The sequence below is a fragment of the Pseudorca crassidens genome, chromosome 18 (assembly GCF_039906515.1).
Source record: "Pseudorca crassidens isolate mPseCra1 chromosome 18, mPseCra1.hap1, whole genome shotgun sequence".
Lineage (NCBI taxonomy): Eukaryota > Metazoa > Chordata > Mammalia > Artiodactyla > Delphinidae > Pseudorca > Pseudorca crassidens.
Window position 1 is genome coordinate 60,185,227 of NC_090313.1, and position 24,513 is coordinate 60,209,739.

The window sequence follows — 24,513 nt, forward strand, 5'->3', positions numbered from 1 at the left end:
GCTCTTTTAACAGAAAAATATATTTCTTTTAAAACAACCAGGGGACTTCCCTGGCGGTCCAGTGATTAGGACACGGTGCTTTCACTGCTGAGGTCCCAGGTTCATTCCCTGGTCATTGGGAGTGTCCATTTAAGTTTTTAAGGAACACACTTTGGTATTTACGAGTTCTTGGCAAGCTCATCAAGCTAAATTTCTGCATGTAACTAAAGGAAAATATCTTCTACAGTAACATATGAAACAAGTTTCCTTATCTAACTATTTCAGATTGAATCTGGTATTTAATTCCTGTCTCTTGAGAGAGGTCCATAAACCAATGTCCACAAATCTATTTGACTCAACAGGTAAGAAAAGAAATATCATTGATTGGGCTCCGGAAATATGACTTCTAATCTTAGTTCTCGCACAAATAACTGTGTAATGATGGGGAATTCATTTAACCTTTCTGACCCTACTTGCTTATTCAACAACTAACAAATAGTTATTCAATTCAATGACTACTAGAAGCGCGCCAAGTGGTTGCTAGACACTAGGTGTGTAACAATGAACAGGAAGAAGACAGGCCACGCCTTGAGAGGCTTAAAGTCTGGAAAGGTGAGGAGTTTAGGCTAAACTACCTTTAAACTCTCTGTTCCAGAGTTAGCATTTAATGATTTCAATGGGATTATAGTCATATTCTGTGTCCTGAGGTCAACACAACAATGATTTCCAAATTACCTCGAGAAAACTGTGAAGTATTAAATATTTCCCATGTGAACACTGGTAAGGTAACTTTTTAAATCAGAAGCAGGTTTGATATATTTATTTAGAGGGTGATTCAACTACAGAATGAAGCATTTTTGGCACTACAAAATCCAATGTTTTAAAATCTTTTTTTCCTTGCCAGTCTGTTTATTACAATTTTATCATCCTGAAGAGATTCTCTTATCCGAAGCTTTTCAAGCATTCAGGTATTTTGCATGATGTCTGATGTGATCGGTAATAAAGGTTGCAATGAAGTAGTAGCTATGATCATAACCCTAGAAGACAAAATAGAGATAAGACATTTATCTACTATTCAGAAAAATCGATATTAGGTACATTAAATATATCTTGCATGTCACTTAATTTGCTTATAAATAATCAAACTATCACAACATGTGGAAGGTTTATAATCAAAGTAAAGCTTATTACACTTGTACTTCAACACTTTCACTGAAAAAAGAGTAGTTGAAAAAAGTTTCAACTCACAAAAGCAATGCACCACCCTCAATAAGGGAATGTTAAGATACAAAATAAGCACACGTAAACAATACAGAAAGAACATGAAGAACGCCCAAATGCCCTATCACTGGGAAGTTAAACACAGCCATCATAAATCACGTTAAGAATTCGACCTCCTGCACGGTAAAAGCATATTGTACCTTTATCTGAGGAAAAAGGAATAATTCATTACACTCTGACATCCCTCAGCAATAAATCAAACTGGGTAAAAAGTCAGTAAACTTTTGAAAACTACCATGAAGCAGAGAGAAAATGTGCCAAGTAGTTGAGTTGAAACAGATTTCTATCTGGTCAAATAAAATCCTTGATAGGTAATCAATGGTAAATGGAGAGGCAATCCTTTCTCGGAGTGTCCTCTGAGTACAAAATAAGTAGCTCTCAAAGGAAAAAGAAAAGAAAAATAGGGTGGGAAGAATCAAAGAGTTAAAAACCAGATAATTTGGGGGACAGCCCTTACCTTGCCAAAACACAATTAAAATACAAAATAGAATAATCTGAGAAAGATGAAAGTCTAAGATCGAGCGAATGGTCTCTGATGGGAGGAAAATGGAATTTTTCTAAGCACTTAAGAAACAAAAAAAACCTAATAAAAATATCACCTGGGTTTCAGGGAACAAGGTAAAGTCCCTAAGGTTTTGATGAATCAGTAAATGTTCTCTACCTCTTAGTTGGCAGGGGTATGCAGTGCATATCTTGGGAACAGCAGTTAATAAAGAGTTCTAGTTTAAAATCATCAAAGTAACTTAAAAGCAACCTGTCTTCTATTTTCAGTGCCCAAACTGTGGAAGTGAATCTCACATGAATGTTGTCAAAATTAAGGCTGAGCCTTGGAACTATTTGGTTTCATGTCTCTCGACGATCAGACCAGTCCCAGTTAAATTAGTTAAATTTAGAGCTGAAGGACAGTTTCTTACATAAAGAAAGTTAAAGAAAAGCATTTTCCACCATGGAATTCTTGGGTTGTTAAGAGGCTAAATATGCCCATGATTTTCAGGCCACAAAACCTGTGAAATATAGTACCAAGTACCCGCCATTTTTCACCGATGATAAGATGGATCTGACTGAAAACAGGTGTAGATGCCTCGAAACACTTGTTAACAGAGATCCTAACGCGACTGACTATGCTGTATTTTCACGTTTAGTCGCACGTATGTTCAGTGTGTTGCAGTTTCAGGCACATAGTGGGTAGCCACTATTATTATTGTTATTATTTATTATTATTTTATTAGAGAAGTCCCAGAGTAAACCAAAGTGACAATTTTGAGCTCTCAGGGGTGTATTACAAGATAGCAATGTATTTCACCTAAAATACAAAGCAAATGTCCTTCCACAATGATATTTTACTGAAGGTCTACCTTCATGAGAAAACAGAAAATGCCTATCATGAGGGACCAAGAAAGATTTTTTAAAATATCAACATAAAGGCAAGAGAATACATTTGAATTACTGCCATTCTGGTAGATACAAGACGTTTATATAATTAGAGCTGACTGTGTCATTCTTGATGAGTTTCAAGCTCTGCTGGTCAATATTATTAAATGGGGGTAGCTCCCTTCATCGAATTCTTTGAATTGGTTTGTATGTTAAGCAGCTTGTGTAACTACGTTCATTTAGTGACACTTGAAAGGGCCTTCCTTTCCTCTTCTACCTCACACTTGAAATGGAAAAATCCTTGGCAGCAAAACTCTTAGAGTATAAAAATAAACGAACTCATTCTTTTATTCTTTGCTCAGTTCTCAAAAAAAGCAGCAGTGCTTCAGCGGCTATGATGAACATTTATTCTAACAGGCAGTATTTTCCTACGTACTTCCCAGACCCAATTAGCAAAGCTCAGATATGAATTCCCGAGTTACGAAGTCTCTTCAGAGTACAAAGAAGAAGACGGCTGAAAGCTGCTCTTTTGTTTATTCAATAAGCACTTCCTGAGGGTTTATGTGCCAGGTAATTGTACTAAGCATGGCGATACAGATGAATGAGAGAGCCCTGCACTTCTAGAATTCTGTGCCATGTTTACACTCTTCTCTAACAGGCAGGCACAGAGACCAAAACAACCTCTGAATCTTCAAAAAGGGCCTGAGACTTGAGAAGTTACTATAGCCTTGCTTCAGTGTTGGTTTCTGGAAGTTTCCATTAGGTCTGAAACTGAAAATGTTTCTTCACTATATTACTCCAATAACTGATAATAAGACATACTAGGCCTTTCCTCTTCAGACTAAGACTTGATCTGTGTATATTGGCTATCAGAATTCTGCTACCTTGTGCATTTTCAATTTAGATTCACTGAAGTGAAAATAGAAAAAGAAAAAATTATGAAGTATAATAAAAACCAAATTAATATCCCTATAGACTACACTTCCCTCTCAATTTTTTTTGACAGTTGATAGAAATGTAGATTGTGAGCATTTAACACCATTAAAAAGAGGAAAATGAATGAAGTTGGGTAAACCATGTACATGATTGCAATAATTGTTTTTTCCTCCCTAGATCACTCATTTATACTACCCACTATTATTTTCAGCTTATTTAATCCTTCACAGCTCCCACTTCATAAAGAAATACAGATCAACTGTACTTATAACCAAGTGCCCTCAGACCTGAGGTAATCTGAAGTCAACGGAAGTTGGCTTGAAAATCTGAAAAGTTGCTTCCCTGGAGCCAGTGCCCAGGTATGTCCGTTCAGTTGCTCATTCAGTTACAACAACCCTAAACATAATCTGCTTGAGACTGTGTAGTTCACTTTTAACCTGTCCGTGCTGGAAGGAAAGTGAACAGAAAATTGTGCCTGAGCTAAAAACTGTGACTGATGATTTCAATACTTTCTCACTTTTTTTTTTTTTTAAAGAATTGAATGCTTTGTACTGACTCTTCATTAAGTACAGACAACTACGTTTTTCAGTTGCTTGGGATTTAGTCATTTTAGAAATAAGTTGATTTATTTTCTGCCCCCAAGAATTTCATCAGTGTTCTAACTCTGTTGTTTTTATAACAAACTCTAGAGATTTTTCAGTCTTTGTTGGCAGGATGAAACTTGGTTGTTGGTGGTAACAATGAAATTTCCTGGCACAGACACAAGGGAAGCAGAAGAGGCAACAACACCACTAGAGCCAAGGAGTTAACGTCATTTGGAAAAAACATGCTTTGTCACATCACTTAGAGTAACAGTTAATATAAACATACTATTATGTTTATAATCAAATTTATCAAGGTTGATTATTGATCTGAAACATGTAATTCTGATGATAAATGTTCAAATTAATCTAAAAAAATCTATTTCTATGTGATGGATACCCACAAACAAGGTATACATAATGTATTGGTTTTGGACATATTTTCCCACATGATATATATATTGTTTACATGTTAGAAATATCAAGGAGATTAAAAGGATATCAGGGAGATTGCTAAGATCTGCTGCATGAGTTAGACAAGTAGCAGCTTATGCACAGCTTCCCCTGCGTTAGCTCTAATTCCATCCCTTGGCTCTTCAGGAGTACTGCTTTGCCTTGCTTTGGAATGGTTAGACAGATGAAAGGAGGATAGTATTTGCAATCAGACGACCTTGCTTCCAGGCCTGGTTCCACCATAAACTAGCTGTGTGACCTTAGATAAGTAGGTTACTTTTCTGAGCTTGTCTCCTCATCTGTAAAACAGATGGCCAGGAGTCATGCATGAAAACCCATAGCAAATGTCATACTTAACTTAATGGTAAAATACTGAAAGCTTTTCCTCTAAGATCAGGAATAAGACAGGATGCCCACTTTTATCACTTCTATTCAACATAGTACTGGCAGTTCTAGCCAGAGCAATTTGCAAGAAAAAGAAATAAAGGCATCCAAATTGGAAAGGAAGAGGTAAAATTATCTCTGTCCATAAATAATATGATCTTGTATGTAGAAAACCCTGAACTGTTAGAGCTAATAATTCAGCAAAAGGAGCAGGATAAAAAGTCAAACACAAAAATCAGTTGCATTTCTATATTCTAAAAATGAACAATCTGAAAAGAAAATTATGAAAACAACTCCATTTACAACAGCATCAGAAAGAATACAATACTTAGGAATTAACCAAGAAGATGAGCTACTTGTACAGTGAATAAATCACTGCTGAAAGAAATTAAAGAAGACACAATAAATGGAAACACATCCCATGTTCATGGTCTGTTAAGGTGTCAAGACTACCCAAAGCGATGTACAGATTCAATGCAATCCCTATCAAAATTCCAAAGGCAATTTTTGCAGCAACAGGAAAAACCATCCTAAAATTCAAGTGGAATCTCAAGGGAGCCCAAATAGCCAAAACAATCTTGGAAAAAGAAGAAAAAAACCTGAGAACTCATGCTTCCAGATTTCAAATTTTTCTACAAAGCTACAGTAATCAAAAAGTGTGGTAACTGGTATAAAGACAGACATATAGACCAATGGAATAGAATAGAGCGCCCATAAATAAACCCTGGAATATACAGTCAAATGATTTTTGACAAGAGTGTTAAGCCATTCAATGGCAAAAGGATAGTTTTTTCAACAAATGATGCTGGAATCCACGTGCAAAAAAATGAAGTTGAATCCTTACTTAACACCATATTCAAAAATTAACTCAAATTGGATTAAAGACTAAATGTAGGTCCTAAAGCTATAAACTAACTATAAAACTCTTAGAAGAAAACATAGAACAAAAGCTTCATGACAATGGACTTGGCAGTGATGTCTTGGATACGACACCAAAGGAACATGCAACGAAATAAAACATAGTCAGATTGGACTTCGTGAACATTAAAATATTTTGTGCATCAAAATACAACATCAACAGGGTAAAAAGGTAACCCACAGAATGGGAGAAAAATATCTGCAAATCATTTATCTGATAAGGGATTAGCATCCACAATACACAAAGAACTCATAAAACTCAATACAAATAGCATTCAATACAAAAAGCAACCCAATGAAAAAATGGGCAAAGGACTGGAAGAGACATTTCTCAAAAGATATACAAATGGGCAATAAGCACGGAAAGATGCTCAACATCAGTAATCATTAGGGAAATTTAAATCAAAACCACATTACCACCTCACAGCCACCGGAATGGCTACTATCCAGCAAAAAAAGAAGAAGAGAAAAGACGTGTTGGGGAGGAGGTGCAGAAACTGGAACCCTTGTGCACTGCTGGTGGGACGGCAAAGTGGTGCAGCCGCTCTGGAGAACAATAGGGAGGTCCCTCAAACAACTAAGAATAGAACTACCATATGACCCAGCAATCCCACTTCTGGGTATATAACCGAAAGAACTAAGAGCAGAATCCTGAGAGATATTTGTACACCCATGTTTACAGCATCATTATTCATAATAGCTAAGACTTGGAAGCAACTTAAGTGGTCCACTGACAGACGAACGGATAAGCAAAATTTGGTATATGCACACAATGAAGAGCCTTAAAAAGGAAGGAAATTCTGGCACATGAGACATGGATGAACCTTAAGAGGACTGTGCTACGTGAAATAAGCTAGTCACAAAAAGACAAACACTGTATGATTCCACTTATATGAGATCCTCAGAGTAGTAAGAGAGACAGAAAGTAACATGGTGGTTGCCAAGGGCTGGGGGCAGGGAGAAATGGGGAGTCGGTATTTAATGGGAACAGAGTTTCAATTTTACAAGATGAAAAGAATCGTGGAGATGAATGGTGGTGATAGCTGTATGACATTATGAATGTATTTAATACCACTGAAGTGTTCACTTAAAAATAGTTAAGGTGGTAAATTTTATGTGGTATTGTGGTATTTTACCACAACAAAAAAAAAAAGTTGAAAAAAACCCAAACAGGTGGATAGGCTAGGAATGGTCTCTCATCTGGTCATATAAGGTTAAAATGAGCTAATGCTGTGAAAACATTTTTGTAAACTGAAATATACCACATTACACATTGATCTAGATTTATCTGAACACTTATCATTATATGTTTTAGATCAATGTGCCTGACATATTACCCTTAAACACGAATAAAAATGTTTAAAAAAATCACAACCATGTATAATTTTCAGTGTTCACTTTTCATCCTGAAATAAAAATTTTGTTTTTATCATGTTCTGAAGCTTATGAATACATAATTTAAAAAAAATAAAGGTAGAATTTCTTTAATTATAGCTGTATTAGCATAGAGTTAGGTGAGTAGTGAATAGTCAAAAGTATTTTAGTCAAGGAAAATTTGCGAACCAATTGAAATTCAGTAATTATTCTTAAACAACTAGCAAGTAGCACAGCAAATAGATTAGCACCTAACTCAAGAGTAATGAAGGTGGAAGCTTGTCCTTTTATTTTACTGCAACAATAGTCACATGTGTCAAGAAAGATATACCCGATAACGTTGACAATTAAGTACTATTCAAGCGTTAAATTCGTGTTATTTACTGATTTTACAGTGGGACAGAAAATTGTAAATACTTTTCACTGTCAAAACCTTTCCTATTTCTATGGAATTTGGTCTTAGATATCAGTAACTTAATAGGAAGGCTTTCACTTTAAATGTCTTATTATAATTAAAAAATACCTTACTAGAGGTAGCTTTTCAAATTCTAAAATAAAATTAAGAAAGTACTATGGAATCTTGGTTTTTTTATAGTTAATTTAGAACAAGCTAAGGTTTCCTAGTACTTGCCTCTTGTAATCTGAAAACAACAGGGATTTTCTTTTCTGTACAGGCAGCTATGAAGTTATCAGGTAGTAGCTGTCCATCTGAAAGGAACTGGTCATCTTTTCCTTGATCAATTAGTATATCCAGCTGAGTACCTGGGCAGGCCTTCACAAGATGGGTAGCATCATAAGCCTATAAAAAGGGGAGAAATAATGAAAAATAAATTTGGAAGTGCCCAGAAAGATATTCTGCAGAATACCCTATACTAGAACTGAATAGAAATTTAAAGTCATTTCAGCTCTAAGGCTGATTAAATTGAAAATATGCTTTTAAGTTGGCTTGTCTGGTTTTTATTTACAGCCTTCAGAATTCTATCCTCAGTTACAGCTTCTTCCCTACTTTCAACCAGTCCTAGACCAACAGCAAGAATTCTATATCTCAAGTATTCTTCATAGTATATAGCCTTTTTTCTTCCAAACCTTTAAGGTTTAATCACCTCTCAACTCCAAGAAAACCAATTTGTTTTCTTTGTAAATCCTTTTACAAATGGACTATTTCTTCTAACTCCATTATCTTTTTCTATTTCCAAATATTCTCTTTTTCAAATAAATAGTCTATTTTTTGTCCCTATTTTTGACTAATTCCAGACATAAATCTCTCTTTTGCTATCTGCTGAACGGCACCAAATGTCTACTATCTCCAGGAACTTTCAGGAAGACTTGATTTGAACAATCTGAATCATATCAACAACTCAAATTTATTATGTGAGGAGCTGCCGCTAGTTACAATTTTCTGTTTTACCATCCATCTTTAAATATTGATTATTCATGTATCTTCACTAATGACAACTTTTATGCATTGATCAAGACACACAAAAACCAAAAGATTTCCCCTTCTAAAGCAGCATGCTTTTTAAGACTTGCTTTTTTTAATCTTAAAAGGAGAGGGTGGAAGGACACCTATAAAGTCCAACTAGTTCTAAGTTCCACGATTTCATAATTCTGCATGGCCTCCTTATTCCAAGAGTAAATTAAATGATAGCCTAAACACTGCCTAATTAAAATAGTAAAATCTACTGCCATTTGGAGAAAAATGATACAGATTCCTTTATAGGGTACCTCTCCCCTACTTCTCCCAATCAGTTGGTCTTTTACTCAAAACTTCTATTAGACCATAAGGCCCCTGTGGACAGGAAAGGGTCATCACCTTCTTGACATAAGATCTCAAAACCCCACACAAACTCTGCACATGGTGAGGACTCAAAACACTGAGGCACAAGCACTGTCAATGCACTGTCCCCAAAGTAACTAATAGTAATAATTTTCAGCATTCTTCCAATATAATAAAAATCTAAGCCTAAGCAAAACAAAACTCTAATGACTAAAAGATTAACCTTCCAATTTGTCAGAATTTCAATGACCAATCTTAAATAAAATAGGGGTCCATGTGTAAATGACTTTGAATATACAGCAATAAGACAAAAAAGTTTTTTTCCCACTCGATGATTTTCTACTTGCTAACATGCACATGATGATGAGTTCACCTGCAAAATATTCAAACTCTTGGTGGAGTTTTCAAATAGCCCATTTCTGTACAAGAGCAAATCAGTCTCAGGAAAAAAGGGCCATTTTTACCATTTTTATTTCCATTTAGAAGCATCTGCTCCTATGCTTGAAAAAGCAATCATACTGTTGGAAATATTCTCATAAATGTATATTACATATACAATATCTATTTTTAAAAGCTTTTAAGTCTAGAATTTAAAATCCAATCTGAGAGATGCTAGACTTTGAAACAGATACACAAAATAAAAAGCCAGGCCTCGTAGCTCTTATCACACAATTAAGCACACAGTTAATATGAGGTAAGTCTAAATTTAGTAATATGGGGTATTTTTTGTAATGTTAATTTAGAAAATAAACATATAAATTAACCATTAGCAGAAAAAAAGTGTAGCCGCAAAATCTCTGCCATAATTCAATGCAATTGAAATATCGTTCTGTTGTTGTTGTTACATGTATACACTTTAGTTAATTATTTTTTGCTCTGAATCCTTAACTTGAGTAAGTTAAGAATATAACGTCTGCAGTGTGTAGCTTTTTAACAAATTTGAAAACTTAAGAATGAGTATGAAGACCGCCATCCAGTACCTACCTCCCATCTACTTTGATCTGTTCCCAAATATCCACTAAAGGCTTTTTTGCCCCAAGGACAGAGCACTGGGTTGCAAACTGGAGCAAATGCTGACACAGACTTCAGAAACAAACCAAAAAATTAAAAACAAGTTTTATTTTGCTAAATTGAATATGAACAGGTATTTACAACTTGCTTAAAAACTCTGACTTGCCATGAAAATCCCTGTGAACGATTTTCCTTTTGCTGTATTATGGGCTTAGATTATATGCCTCTCCAAGATACCACATCCTTTGTGTGTTCTATTAAAAGAGCTACATTTTCATTAAATAAGGCACAAATGAAAGTTTATGTTCAGCGTTTCTACTCATTTTTTCCACTTAAAACAGTGGAAAATCAAAGTCAACTTTACAAGAATATTCCCGGTAAAAGTAAATGATAACATACTGTCACAATAACATTAATCAATAATAACTTTTAGGGAAAAAAAGCCTAGAAAACTATAGTTTGAATAGAAGCAATGAAAACTGCTTTATAATACCTCTAATAGACCAATGAGAAACCACTGGGATAAAATTCCTATACTTCTGATTCTGTAGCATGTATTGTGTGGTCAAATTTAATGCTCTTTCCCCACAAACCCCTTGAAATTCCCAAGACTAGAAAAGTTTAGTCCCAATACTAAAACAACAGTATCTTAATTTCAATCTTTGAAAGTTCCTAATATTATACTATTCACGAGAAATATCTGTCACTAGAAGCTTAGGTAATCTTACTTTGTATTTTCCAGGATTCTTCAAAGCACAAATCAGAGCTCCATGGCCCCCCATGGAGTGGCCAAAAATAGACATCCTTTGGGGATCCACTGGAAAATTGGTATTTATGAGTTGTGGAAGCTACAGAGAATTTAATAGTGGGACAAGAGATATGACAAATAAATTTAGACTTTTTCAAAGTCATCTAAAATAATCAATACTTCCAAATTCACAGTCTTAAAATGGTTCACACTAGTAAAGATTAAAAAAAAAGTCAGATAGACAATGATCATTAATATATCACTGGAGAATATACGTTACATCTTCCTTAGAAAGTGACTTTAAGAAGATAATGCAGAAAGAAACTTTAAAATGCAAACTTTTGATCTAGTAATTTCACTTCCTGGAATCTCTTCTAAGGGAAAAGTCCTTATGGGTAAAAAATTATAAACAAAGATAATCAATGCAGTAATACGTATTATGGTAAAAAAAAAATGTAAATATATAAATAGCCTCCATTAGAAAAAAATAAATCACAGCATATGACAGAATATTATACAATTATTAAAATTATGTTACAAATAGATCAGAATATTAGAAAATATTTACTTTATATAACTAAAAAAAGAACAAGATAAAAATGTTTTACTTTTATATGAAAACTAGTCATAAAAAAATGTCTGGAATATACGAAAATATAGTTGTTTGGGGTGAGAGAATTATGGGTGATTAAAATTTTATATTATCGTTTCTGAGTTTCTATGATGTGCACATTAACAATTAAAATCATAGAAAAATGCATAAACTGCACACACATATTATTAATAGAAGCAATGCTTTACCACTTATCCTTTTTGATTTTAATCACTATGAAATATGTCTGGATGAACCAGCTGCCAGAAAATACAGTCTTTTCATATACTATTTTCTTTGTATAACCTGGGTAGTGTATACAGGTGTCAATATAATTATTAAACTCTTCAAAATTGTACTTAGTGTTCATTTAAATTGCAGAAAATAGTACTATAGTACTTGTAAACTTTGGAATTTTTACCAAGATAATTAATAAATATGTACCCAATAGATTCAACAATACCATACCCTAGTTTAAAATTCTCGGGACTGGAAGGACTCTGTGTCCCAAATGAAACTTTTGGCAGTCATCAACTAATAACTACACTGTAAATTAAATTACCTCCTCCGTCACATACGAGTACATTCTGTAGTTAGTTTTCCAAGGATCTTCAGTAGCATCCACATAAAATCCAGCCCCAGTGCCGAAGTCCCAGGTCTCATCCTCTCCTTTAATATTGCAGCCACCTATTAAGGAAAAATCTTGTGGTTTCATCTACTCTGTAGTAATGGCCCATGTTTAATAACACACTTTAAAATGAACCTGAAATTTCACTTGCATTAGAGCTGTTCACCAAGTATTGTGGGCTCTCTGCGTTTTGGGGCACATACTTCCTTGCCCCCTTGAGTGGGGTCATGTGACTAGTTCTAGCCAATGAGGCAAGAGAGGGAATGGCCCTCCAGGCTGGGGTATTCACTGGCTTTCTTCACTGATGACGCTCCCTCCTATGTATTCTGAACATATCTTTCCTCACTCTGTTTTACCTGTCAAAGGGCTTATACTCTCTTTTTATCTTTCAGAAATGCGTTAAGATTCCTTCTCTGATGCCACTCCTCATTACCAACACTTCTTTACTTCTCTGTACCACTGTGATCTTAGAAGGGAAGGGGAACAAATGCTTGTGCTCAATTCACTATTTTGAACTGAAGATGTCTCCTTATGTACTTGGGAATCATTCCATCACATTTCCCCTTTTTACCCATCCCCCAATGGGATTTTCTTATATTCTATTGTAACTAATTACGTTTTATTTTGTATCCTTGCATACAGTTAAAAAGCCAACCACTGGGATTCTGAATAAAATTATAGTGATACGTAATTTGATGGAAATGACCTCTTCATAATAGTCAGTCTACCCATCCAGGAACATGACATTCTTCCACTTACAACAGTTAGGAAATTTTATGTTTTTTTAAAAAATAAATCCTCATACTTTAAAAGTTTATTCCAAGGCATTTTATATTTTTGATGCTCTTCTGAATTAAACATTTTATTACATTTCCTGTGACACGTCTTACTTTTACATAATATGGATTGTGAAAGGAAATGCATTACTTTCAAGGCCAGCCATTCAACTTCCAGATAGTTTTAGCTACCATTTAAATTCCATTTCCTGACGCTTCTAGGGTCCCAAAACAAGTTTCAACTATCTGATGGATTGAATTCTCAAATATTTGATATTCTCATTTCTCTAATGTAAACATTATAATCACTTATATTAAAACTAATACTTGTTTAACTGTACGACTATTTGATGACTAACAGAAATGAGAAAAGATAATTACCACGTGACAAGGCAGTTTACCCAAGGAATAAAAAAATTATTTCCTATGCATTGTAGGTTATTTTGGCACTAGTGCCAATGTGATACATTATTACTTGAGTTGCTCAGTCTCTGTTTTAAAGTGCCTTAGTGTCTTAATCTGTAAAATGGGAATAGCAAAACTGTCTCCTCTCATAAGAGTGACGTTATGAGTAAAATTCAGTGAGGAAAATGTACAGCATGGTATTTTAGAGTCATGATGTTGCTTGAAAGATTAATAAATAGCAAAAATATAAAATGAATTGTGCATTATTATAACTTAAGTCTTAAAGATTTATATTTTTACAAAGGACCTCTGGAACAAGAACACTTACGAGGGCTGGTATCTGGAGCAATGACGACAAGGCCATGTTCCGAGGCAGCTTGATGGTAACCAGATTTTGATATAAAATTTTGTTCTGTGCAAGTTAAACCTAAAGATCAAAAATATTGTTATCTCATGATATGCTGTGAGTTTATAAGCTTTAATCTTCTTATAACACAGAAAACAAGCTCACTTATTAAAAAGTTTTTTGTTTGTTTTAAGAAATAATGCTGAAAAAGACACTAAAGTTTCCCTTCTCATAAAATACGTAACAGTATTAATCCAAGAACTGTCTTAGGTTAAATGCTCCCATAGCTGTCCTTTGAAAGTCACTCACTAAAATTTCAATTACTGAAATTGGACCAAGTGTGGACCAAGTGTGTTTGGGAATTTAGAATTATTCAAACTGTAGAATGGCAATATGGCGCATAAAACAAATGTTATTACAACCCTAATGGTGTGTTATTCCTTTAACAAGACATATGACTGCAGTAGCTCTCACCAGAAACAAAAGGTAAAAAGAACAGGAGAAAAGAATGAATACAGCTTTGGACCATGAATCAGAAAACTTGTTCACTCTTTTATGTGACCCTGGGTAATATATAATTTCCCTGGTACTACAGAACAGTTTCCTATTCTACAGGTTACATGATTTCTAAGAGCATCTTTAGCTACAGAATACCATGTTTCTAAAACAAACATGTAATGTGTTGTTGCTTTTGGCAATACCCTGCTCTTCTAGCAAAACTGGTTTGCTTTTTCCAATCAAAGAAATTAGTTGTTGAGTTAAAACTAGATAGGCACATCAGAAAGTCTACAAACAATAAATGCTGGAGAGGGTGTGGAGAAAAGGGAACCCTCTTGCACTGTTGGTGGGAATGTAAATTGATACAGCCACTATGGAGAACAGTATGGAGGTTCCTTAAAAAACTAAAAATAGAACTACCATATGACCCAGCAATTCCACTACTGGGCATATACCCTGAGAAAACCATAATTCTAAAAGAGTCATGTACCACAATGTTCATTGCAGCTCTATATACAAGAGCCAGGACATGGAAGCAACCTAAGTGTCCATCAACAGAGGAATGGATAAAGAAGATGTGGCACATATACACGATGGAATATTACTCAGCCATAAAAAGAAACGAAATTGAGTTATTTGTAGTGAGGTGGATGGACCTAAAGTCAGTGAAGTAAGTCAGAAAGAGAAAAACAAATACCGTATGCTAACATATATATATGGAATCTAAAAAAAAAAAAAGGATGGTTCTGAAGAACCTAGGGGCAGGACAGGAACAAAGACACAGACATAGAGAGTGGACCTGAGGACACGGGGAGGGGGAAGGGTAAACTGGGATGAAGTGAGAGAGTGGCATGGACATATATACACTACCAAATGTAAAACAGATAGCTAGTGGGAAGCAGCCACATAGCACAGGGAGATCAGCTCAGTGCTTTGTGACCACCTAGAGGGGTGGGATAGGGAGGGTGGGAAGGAGATGCAAGAGGGAGGGGATATCGGGATATATGTATACGTATAGCTGATTCACTTTGTGATACAGCAGAAACTAACACACCATTGTAAAGCAATTATACTCCAATAAAGATGTTAAAAAAAAAACTAGGTAGGCACTTAATTTTTACCTTTTAAAATGAAATACTATTCTCATTTTTAAAGACTGGTATTTGGGGCATATCTTTGAGGAAACATACATAAGGGAGGATTTAAATCAAAGTTATAAGAAGCAATTTTAAAGAAACAAAAATAGAATGCTATGACATAATTTGGTTTCTATGAGTCTCTTATAATGTCTGCTTCTAAAGATGAAGTGCCAATGTCTTGTGAAAGAAAAGTTAGCACAGAGGTTCAGAATTACTCTCTCACAATCCATTCAAGAATCTTCAACATTCACCTCTGAGAAGCATTAGTATTCTTTTGTGATGTTCCAGATTGTGGCCAGAGAAGGTGAGTCCAATTAAAATATTTCCGAGAACACTGCAAGAAGTTTCTTGGCTGTGGTTTCTAATTAGCGTATCACAGGTGTCCTGGTTTTACCTAATACTGTTCTATTTGAGTGGTAAAGTCTCAAGAAACGCTTGAGTAGGTACAAAGTAAATAACTTTTCTAAGCTCTTGTCACTGCGTCTAGAACTTTATATTCTCTGCTGTTACTTGGTCTAATTGAAAAAGAAGTATAATAAATGTAATTCAGTAGGTCTGAAATTATTGTCTGAAATTATTCTCGGGATAAAGTAAGTGTAGACTATGACAGGCTCCTGAAGTCTTTTATAAATGGTTTAGAAAGCACACCAATAAGTAAAGATTAAAGAATAAGATTAGCTAGTTAAAAAGAAAAAGAAACTCCTTTATAAAACTCAAATGCAGAACACTTACCAGACAGCCAGTATAGTGCAGGGCATTTTCCAGTTTCTGCCTTTGGTGGTAAATAGATAGCAAATTTCATTTTGCATTTCAGTTCAACACTGTAATTTTAACAGTCATACATACAAAAAAAATCAGTTGCCCTGATTGTCATCAGTCAAGAAAGAAACATAAAATAAGTGATTTAATGTCCAATATAAGTGATTCCACCAACATTTAAGGAATATACCATAGCCCTTAAAGAAAGAATGAGGCCAATTTAGCATACTGATCTATTGATATTAACCAAACTGAGCCTATGCTGTGCAGGGTACACAGTCATTCTGAGCAGGCTGAATTCAAAGAATAAATGTAACATCCTCAATGCAGCACTAAAATTATTAAAAGAAAAACTGTTTCTAAAGAGATATATGAAATAATAAATCAGCTTTTATAAAAAATGAATTCTAAAGCTCTTAAACTACATGTTTGTTCATGGGCACTGAAATGCATCATGTCCTTAATTTGCTTTTTATCACTAAGAGTTTATTACCATCACCAATATCAAAACTAGATAAGATAAAGCTGATAAAAATCACAGGTATTTTCTACAGGTAAACAGTAATTCATGCAACAGAGATCTTTCATGGGCTTATTTAAAGAATCAAATAGGCGGAAGCAGAATTAGAGATATCTAAAATTGTATCTTCTTAGTAGTTACCTGTCATGTTCAAAAACTTTCTGCAATCCCCCAAAGCACTTGTTGCTGGAAATCTGTTTCAACGCCATTCTTCTCCTATTAGTGAAGATTAATCTCATTAGTTTCTAGAGAATCAGTTCCTAAAAAATTTGAAACAAAACTAACTGTTTTGGGGATAAATTATCTAAACATGCAACTGTCTGCCACCCTGAATTTTTTTCACATGCTAATTTCCTCTCATAAACAATATTATGAAACTGACTAATTTTGATACATACACTTACACTTGGTACTCACTTTAGGAAACTTTAGTACTTTGGAATGTCATTACTAATTTATTAACAAGCTTTTTTGTCTGTATGACTGTGGACTGCCCCAAATTCTTTTTATTTTTATTTATTTTTTTGGCTGTGCGCGTGGCATGTGGGATCTTAGTTCCCCAATGAGGGATCAAACCCATGCCCCCTGCAATGGACGCGCAGAGTCTTAACCACTGGACTGCCAGGGAAGTCCCTTTCCTTTTTACTTTTTTCCAAATTCTTTTCAGAAAGAGGCAGAATATAAATGTAATTAACTTTAGCTTATAAGATTAAAAATTGTTAATAGTTTACCTGTTAACTGTAACAAGAGGCAATGGTATGACATTATGGTTGATATTAAAATGGGAGGAAAATGGTATAACAATAATGATTTTGATAATAATAACAGGTAACATTTACTGAACACAGTGTCACAGGCACTTTCCTACATGTTGAACGAGATCAAATTACTCATCCTAGGAGAGTGTTTCAGAGAAAGTGATATACAATTTTCAGATCAACATTTCTCCTTTTAAAACAAACCAGCAAGTAAAACAAAACTCTGTCCTGAGTGAATTAAAAGTACAGCTTGTCATGGGGAAATTTTGAAGTTTAGTACTTCTTTTCTCTCCAACACATCTTTAAATTTTCATAAATAATTTTAAACTTAAATGTTAAAATACCACACATTATTAATTTTTAATAATAAATACCCAAAAAACTGGAACACCATCTTTATGGTAAATACCTGTTGAGCAAAGAGAAACCAGACTGATTCTGATTTGTATCTCTCGAGGAAGGATTCCCTTCCCCTCCTTATTACAAATCACTAAATCGTACACACTAAATAAAGAATCCTCAGATACCAGGCACAAGTATTACCTCTCTGGTGGTCTTCTCAGTGAAATGTTCTACTGTACGCTAATCAGTTGTGGTGTTAAGGTTACTCTAAAAAGATACGTAGCAATAATCTTAGGAAGCTTATTTTGGAAACGCCTTTGCGAAATTCTAAATAAGATTAGTTTCAATCCTACGTTTAAGTAATCTCCTCAATAAATCCAAATACTGAGCTTTGCGTTGGAAACGTGGGATGTGAACCAGAAAGTCTGACATCAGAGCCCCTACTCTCCTGTTATGCTTTCCTGCCTCCTGAGAGGGTTTTTAAATACTCACAAAAAAATTTTTTTTCAGAAAAGACTGACTAATTTTATAGCATTAGGGTATTACAATTATACACAGAGGTAGAATTACCTTCTATTCACAGGTGTATGCTTTTAACCTTTAAAAGACCAATTTTTAAACAAACTGCCCACAAAATGTTATTAATTACTGAATATTAACTTCAGCTATTCTTGTTTATGACACTATCTTAAATAATGAATTAACAGAGATAGATGTATACTTTTAAAATATATACACATGAGACCAAGGAAAAAAATTTACCTGAATTATTCTTAAAGGAAATCCTATTTTTTTAGATCTAGCAGGGACTATGTCTGCTTTCCCAAAACATGGTACACTGAGCATATATCTAGTACGTGAGAGGTACCTAATAATTATTTGTTGAATTAATGAATAAATTTTTAACTTCTAACTACCAATTATGTGAAAGTTTTTAAAATTAGCTTATTCTTTACCTCTATTGTTTTTATACTTTGTTATTCATCTATTTTGGTAATCCGTACGTAGTCTATTTCTTCTGCTCTTTGAATGTTCTTAATTAAAATTCAAAATCAAACACTTTCCATTGGGCCAGAGAAAACAAAGTTAAAATACTGTTTTTTAAATTGGTAGAATGAATTAATAAAAATAAAATCAAAGCTTTTAAAGTTTTTTTTCCCCCTAACTACCCATTTTAGGAACTATCTTCAATTGTCAATTAAGAAAGTTAGGCTCAATAAAAAATAAGACATAAGCTAAGAACTAGATATGATATACTATGATATAAGAAATGATATACTAGGTGATTACATTTTTCACTAAAATTTTTCTATGTAAAAAATAGCATATTTTAAACCAAGTTACTAGATTTTTCATTCAACTTCCAAAGTAATACATAAAAATAAAACTTTAATGTACCTGTCCAATTGCTACTTGCTTTTTTATCTGCACCAAAGGGTAGATGATCCTGAAAAAAAGATCAAATGGTGTAGAAATGGGACATACTTTTCACAACAAAGGTTATACAGACATGTATAGTACACTACACATTCTCAACAGAGACATTTTCCTCTTGTGAGGCAGATGACTACCTACTCTGGGTATGGCAGTGTCAAAAGGGCAGCTGATGGGACAGCACCATCGCTTTACCTCGGCCCATAATCTAAGTACCTTAACACCTATTTTGCCACAAGGCCTCGTGTTTGGTTAAAAACCTCTCCTGGAATACGAGTCCTATGAAGAAAGGTTTTTTTTTTTCTTTTAAATAAATAGAAAAAGGTTTAGATTGTAATTTGAAAGTACGAGATACAGTCAACTGCTGAGAGTGAAGAAAACAGGAGTGGAGACTAGAAAAGTAGAGAAAGATAAAAAGAAGCCTAGACTCATCAGCTAAGAGTTGTAGGTCAAACGTGTAATGCGGGGAGGATAAAGAAGGGAAGAGATGACGGCTTAAGGACTACTGGGCTGACTGGCTAGAAAGGATGAACTGGTGAGAAAACTGACTGGGCTTATGAATGATGGTGAAGTTACTGATACACAGAAATAAACAAACAAATAAATAGAAATGTACGTAGTAGTGTGCACCAAATGACACCAAATGTGTCATTTGTCTGACACATTTCATTTCGGTTCTAGAACATATTTTGGGGGAGAAACGAAATTACAGAGTAGAATAGAATAATAAAAAACACCCTGCCCCAAGAAAAACCAAAAACAAAGGCAAAAAAAATTTCACAGTGCCAGTCTTCCTAGAAAGTCAACGAAATGTACATCAATATTCTTCAGAGAACAAAGTTTCTCTCAATGCATGGTACATGGAAAGCCAATGAGGTAAAAAGTATCAAAGTCATCTTTATTCACAAAGCATCCATTTCCCCAAAAGGCTAAACTGTCAAATCTTACTTTTCTTCCCTTATTGAAGTTAAGTGTTATTTATCTCCAGCAATCTGTGTTCTTTGTATTTCACCCATTCTTTCCTTCTTTCCATGAGCCTCAAAAGTTTTCTATCTATCTCTACCTGGGTTTTTGTTCTCATTCTCTCATGGACTTTGATCCATTTCTCCATCTGCAATGTGTCCCACCCCACTGGCTCTCAATGACCTACACAGGTCTTCCCAACATCACCCGATTATGAAACTGCTGACCATCACTTCCTTGTTCAAATTCTCTCCTCCATGAAAAAACAGGATTCCATTCCCTAAGTTTCCCCTCTATTTTTGCGTTGAAACAATATAAATCTGCCTCTCTTGATTCAATCGTTCTCAGGCATTGGTGCCAGAATTTAAATGTCTTGCTGGACCCTTCTCACAGGATGTGCCACAGGCTAGTAAAACTCAACGCACCTAAAGTCAAGCTTCTGTCTCCTACCTTCAAACCAAGTGTTTCTATTCCTTTTTTTGCTTCTCTTTTCATCTATGCCTGTCTTGCCCAACCTACATTTGAAATGTCTTAGTTACCCCGTCTCTGAATTCCCACTGCCACCATCCTAATTATACACAAGAAATTAAATTTTCCTTCCTACTTTGTTTCCTTCTTGTGTGTCTCACTAAAATCAATCCTGCATTGGAGGCCTAGGGCTTTAATCCATTTAACTTACTGCTCAATGGATCCCTATACACGACACATCTTCAGGCCTAACATGGTCTACTTGGAATTACTAGTCATTTAAATTTATTTTTAATTTTATTTTAAAAATTGTGATTAAAAAACACATAACATAAACTTTACTGTCTTAACCATTTTTAAGTGTATAGTTCAGTAGTGTTAAGCACATTGTCAATTTTAAAACATGGTTAGCTTGCCCACATTAACTAGCAGATGAAAAATGCTTGCCCACTTCCAGGATGCTGCTACAGGTGTCCAGAACTAATCCCACTCTGCTGTCAGGGCAGCAGGTGAAAACCAATAAATCACTGAAATGGAAGATAGTGTCAGTAATTATGCAATTTTTTAAAAGCTTGATGCCATTAAAACTTCACAAAATTGAAACTATGAACTGACAAAAAGGATGAACAGAACTCCATATATACTTTGGTCACATTATTAACTGTACTATGCATAATCGCTTTTCCTTCATAATTCACATGGCTTGTCCATACATGAATTTTTAATCCACCCTGGGGAAAAACATAGCACCCATGAACTCCAAGCACCTTAACTTAGCTCTCAAAATTGTCTTCAGTGGTCCCACAGTATCTTTCTGGCCTTGTTTTCTGTTATCTTAATTTAGTCAAACTCAATTATGTATAATTCTAGCATAGCCTGGATGTTTCTACTGGGTGCCAAGGTACAATGGTTTTAGAGCAGGTTGTGGAGCCAGACCCTCCAGGTTCAAATTCTGGCTTCACCACGTACTATACACGGTAGTTCTTTGGTAGTGGTCGTGACTTCGGGCAAACTATGTCATCTTTCTATGCCTCATTTCCCCATCTGTAAAGTAAGGATATTAAAAGGATCAGTTTGATAGGGTTGTTCCCGGGACTGAGTTAATTCACGTACTTCGAACACTGCTGGCCATGATACGCACACAAATGTTAGCTATTATTATTCTTGCAACCTCGAATGCCCTCCAAGGTCCGCGCAAATGCCATCGCCCTGACGACCCACTCACAGACGACCGCCAGACCCGTACACAACTGACAGCGCATTTACAAATACGATCAGCCTTCCAAAGTGCTTGCAAGCGTGTGCGGAGAAGCGGGATCCCCAGGTGCCCGGCCCCCTGACCCAGGCGCCCGTGGAGGCTGCGAACCCTTTGGGGTCTGTTTCCTCCATGAGCGAGGTATCCATCCACCTGACGCAGGAACAGCTACGCAAACGTAGCGGGGTATTTGATAAACCGGCAGATGCCCTCAGAGACCGTACGCCCAAGCGCCCCGAGTTACACATTCCTGGAAGCTCAATGAGGAAAAGGGATCCGGGAAGAGGCCGAGCCTCGGGACAAAGTCCTCGGCTCAGCGCCCCTCCCTCGGCCTCCTGCCACGGCTCGTCGCGCTCTGGGCCCGGGTCCGCGTTCTTCGCGATCGCACCCACGCGACTCGCCGCAGGCCTCAGCGTGCGCCCCGACCGGGCCCCGCCGTGTCACCGGGGCAGCACGAGACCCAGACGGGCCGAGGACATCCGGGCCTCTGTCCAGACCTAGTCTTACCTCGGGCCGCGTAGGGAAGTGGAGCAGCAGCCGTAAGGGAAAGGCGTGGCCTCATCATGGCCGCCAGGGCCACGGCCTCGGCCCCGCCCCCCTAGGGTCCGCCCCCTCTAGGCCCGCCCACTCCTGGATCCTAACTCCCGAGTCCCTTCTCCTCAGCCCCGCCCTTCATCGGCCCCGCCCCCACTGTCTCCGCCCCCCCCCCCACTGTCCCCGCCCCCTCCCTCGCCTCGCACTTCCCCCCAGCGCTTTGTGGGCGGCTCGTCCTTTTCTTGACGCGAGTCCTACGTCAGGGAGCCGCCAGCCGCCTCGGCCCAGACTCTTACCAGCGGGCGCGGGATAAGGCGCAGCCTTGAATGAACGTGAGCTCTGGCCCCGCCTAACTCGTGGAAAATGTTTCCACGTAGTCTTTTGAAGTTATTTAGCGACCAGGACATAATTTAAAACCTCCTCCCCCTCGCCTCCCCAGTCGTTCCAGTTCACCTACTTGATAGCTGGAGTGAAATAGGAGCCATTTAAAAATCTCCTGTGCTGGAAACATAGTAGAAGCTTCCCCAGTGTCCTCTTTTCTCCCTTCTCTCAATGTTAGTTGAACTGAGCAATACAGTTGTTGGTTGCTGACTTACAACAGATGCTTGCCCTTTTGCTTCTGTTGCTTGATTTAACGAAATTGTTAGTGTACTTTGCCTGTTGAGAAAATTAAACATGATTACCAAAAAAAATGTTTTTGACCAACAGCTAGATAGACATATTGTAAATGACATCTTCTGAAAGACAAGGCTGGTTTTGTGGGCATGCAACCTGTCCAGTGGAACAGGACCTCAGAAGGACTCTGAGGTCCTAGTTTCTTTCCTGTGCCGCATTATTGATAAATTCTGAAAGGGCCCACATATTTCCGTTTTGCACTGGGCCCTGCAAATGATGTGGCCGATCTTCTGAAAGGAGTGGTAGGGTAAGTGACCTCTATTGGAACCTATGTTATAAATATAGATGCCTCGCAGGAGACTACCTGTCAGCATTTGTCCCCGTGGCCCAGGCCTGTTTGGCCATAGTGACCTATGGACTGAACTAATCTGTGGAGCTGTGGATCGACTGGAATTCGGGCTGAAGGTAGCATTTATTTAATCAAAATAGTATTTTTATTCTGAGGAAGCATTGAAATGAAAAAATCATTTTACTTTCTACTATTTTTTAAATTAATTATTTAAAAAAATTTATTTTATTTATTTTTGGCTGCGTTGGGTCTTGGTTGCTGCTTGCAGGCTTTCTCTAGTTGCGGCGATTCCTTGCAGTGTACTATTTTTTAATACAAGTCACTGAAAATGGAATTTTCTTCAAACTGAGTTTCACAACTAAAATAGAATACTCAGGTTTGCAAGTTATTTAGAACTGATAGGAAATATTTGGAGAAGCTTAAAGGGGATTTATTTAATAAATTGATTGCTCTGGGGTGCAGACTAGCCTAAGAACTGTGAGATCAAGTCTTTTACTGAAAGGTTCTTGTGTTGATACAGTGTGATGATAACCGGAAGTAAAATTTAAAATTTATTTTACTCAACATAAATACAATTATAATATATAGCTCCAATAAATTTCTGTTTCTTCTTTAATATTATATATATAATTTTGTAATATATAATTTGAAAAGATATAAGTATGCACCCCCCCATATTCATTGCAACATTATTTACAATAGACAAGACATGAGAACATCCTAAGTGTCCATCGATGGGTGAATGGATGAAAAATGTGAGATTTTATGTATATTTGCACAATGGGATATTACTTAGGGATATTACTTTCTTATCCTTAAGAAAGAAGAAAACCTTGCCGTTTGTTACAAGATGAATGAACCTGAGGGCATTATGCTAAATGAAATAAATCAAAGACAAATACTGAATGATTTCATTTATATGTAGGCTCTGAAAAGCAGTTCAACATGATGACATAAGAAGAGCTTGAACTCACCTCCTCCCAGAGACACACCAAGTCTACAGCTACTTATGGTACAGTTCACTCCGAAAAAGACGTGAAAATTAGCTGAGTAACTCCTTCACATCAGCAAACACATCAAAGCAGGTAGGAAAGGCTGAGACAGAGTCTCGCCATAAACCCAACCCCTGGCATGGCAGCCCGCAATCCCAAGGGACCTCACAGACCCTGAGCTTCTCCCCAGGAATGAAGGGTTATCCCCTGCTTCAGGCTCTCCAACTTTTAAGACCTGCATCTGAAAAATGAATCTCTCAAACATCTGGCTTAGAAAACCATGAGAGCCAAAAGGCTGTTCTCCTCTCTTTCTTAATATCTCAACAT

The 24,513-nt window shown here is 36.3% G+C and overlaps 1 protein-coding gene and 1 long non-coding RNA gene across 10 annotated transcripts in view; one reads left to right on the forward strand and one right to left on the reverse strand.

Moving 5' to 3' along the window:
* Positions 1-784: 784 nt before the first annotated feature.
* On the reverse strand, positions 785-22,708 carry ESD (esterase D). 9 transcript variants are annotated; one of them, XM_067713001.1, is made up of 12 exons: positions 22,688-22,708; positions 21,378-21,485; positions 18,975-19,023; positions 17,609-17,643; positions 16,618-16,692; positions 15,930-16,018; positions 13,543-13,641; positions 11,968-12,092; positions 10,794-10,913; positions 10,039-10,137; positions 7,909-8,076; positions 785-1,016 (listed from the first exon to the last, which is right to left on the reverse strand). In XM_067713001.1, exons 4-12 carry the CDS (start codon positions 17,626-17,628, stop codon positions 936-938), a joined length of 876 nt encoding a protein of 291 aa, XP_067569102.1. In that variant the 5' UTR covers positions 17,629-17,643; positions 18,975-19,023; positions 21,378-21,485; positions 22,688-22,708; the 3' UTR covers positions 785-935. The 9 variants fall into 9 exon arrangements, with proteins under 9 accessions (XP_067569102.1, XP_067569103.1, XP_067569101.1 ...); XM_067713002.1 differs by lacking the exon at positions 22,688-22,708 and adding an exon at positions 22,204-22,327 and having other exon boundaries at positions 21,411-21,485; XM_067713000.1 differs by lacking the exon at positions 22,688-22,708 and adding an exon at positions 22,204-22,327.
* Positions 22,483-24,513, forward strand: part of LOC137210936 (uncharacterized) — a 32,386-nt gene continuing 30,355 nt past the window's right edge. Inside the window, exons 1-3 of the long non-coding RNA XR_010936811.1 lie at positions 22,483-22,562; positions 22,939-23,152; positions 24,120-24,279. This is a non-coding gene — a long non-coding RNA (uncharacterized lncRNA). The remainder of the gene's footprint in view (positions 22,563-22,938; positions 23,153-24,119; positions 24,280-24,513) is intronic.